The sequence below is a fragment of the Pteropus alecto genome, unplaced genomic scaffold, assembly GCF_000325575.1.
Source record: "Pteropus alecto unplaced genomic scaffold, ASM32557v1 scaffold339, whole genome shotgun sequence".
NCBI classification, from domain to species: domain Eukaryota; kingdom Metazoa; phylum Chordata; class Mammalia; order Chiroptera; family Pteropodidae; genus Pteropus; species Pteropus alecto.
Window position 1 is genome coordinate 663,156 of NW_006442509.1, and position 1,210 is coordinate 664,365.

Sequence of the window (1,210 nt, forward strand, 5' to 3'; positions counted from 1 at the left end):
GGGTCGGGACTGCAGGGGTCCAGACACCAGGCTGAGGGCTCTGGGCTGGGGCAGGACCGCCAGGCGGGGGGACAGCCAGCACGGCCAGCCAAGCCACATGACACAGAGACTTGGCCAGGATGCCCATTTCCCGAGGGGCCCAGGAGTCGGGGTGGTTCTGCTCTAGGGACCACCAGGATCGGCCCCTTGGCGGTGTCACTTTACAAGATGGTTTGCTCAAATTTAGGCTTCGAGGATTTGCCCTGCGTCCCAAGCTGATAGCGACACCTATGGGTGGCTGACAGGGTCCGGGAGGCGGGCACCTAGAGCATCTGTAGCCTGCGAAGTTGGCCCCATGTCTGTGGGACCGAAGCCCCAGATTTAGAGCAACCCGGAGACGAAGCCGCGACAGGGCCTCACCGGGCACGCGGCGACCTGCATCATGGCGTCCAGCCCGCCCTCGGGGGCGTCCAGGTTCCCAGAGATCAGCTGCTTGCCGACCTCCGTCTGGAACTGGTTGGAGTTGTCGGTGAGCTTCAGCACGTGCCGGAAGGCGAATGGGGGCTGGCACTCCTTCTCCTTGTTGGGGCACGGGTTCTTCAGCTTCTCGGGGTGCGTGTTGACAAAGGGGAGCACCGTCTTGTCCACAAAGGACCCGAAGCCTGGAAGGGGCGTGAGTGGGGAGGCGAAGGTGACGCTAAGCAGTGAGATGGCGGGACTGCAAGCCCTCGGTCTCCCACGCAGTGCGGGGCGGGGGAGAAAGCAAGACAGTCCGCGGGGCGTGTGAGCGCGCAGGTGTGTCAAGCGTGTGCACACGTGTGATCATGTACGCGCGTGAGTGTGCGTGTCCCCACACACCGAGACAGCGCTTGGAGGAGGCAGCCGTGGTGGTGGCACCTCCCCTTCTGCCGAATGGGCTCTGGGCCCGCGGCTGCGCGTTGCGAGCGAGTCCCTGCCCGTCAGTCTCAGGGCCGCGGCGGGCCTCAGGGCCCCACTGCTGGCGCGATTATTCCGTAGTCCACGTGCTTTCGGGGTCTTTAATTTTTCCCATAACTAGCGCTGTGGGATTATTGTTCTCTGATTGGGGAAGAGGGGGCTGGGCGGTGTCGACGGTGCCAGGGTAGCAGGCACAGGGGAGTCCTCGGCTAGACGCCCCAGGGGCCCTGTGTGGGTGCCCCCAACGCCGTGTCCCCTACTCCCCAACCCCGCATGGGTGTGAGGGAGGGGTTTG

At 64.6% G+C, this 1,210-nt stretch overlaps 1 protein-coding gene across 1 annotated transcript in view; it reads right to left on the minus strand.

The window, feature by feature from the left end:
* ITGB2 (integrin subunit beta 2) overlaps positions 1–1,210 on the minus strand; it is a 15,086-nt gene that overhangs the window by 11,126 nt on the left and 2,750 nt on the right. The window contains exon 5 of the mRNA XM_006922558.1: positions 400–641. Within this exon, the coding sequence (XP_006922620.1) occupies positions 400–641 (242 nt within the window). The remainder of the gene's footprint in view (positions 1–399; positions 642–1,210) is intronic.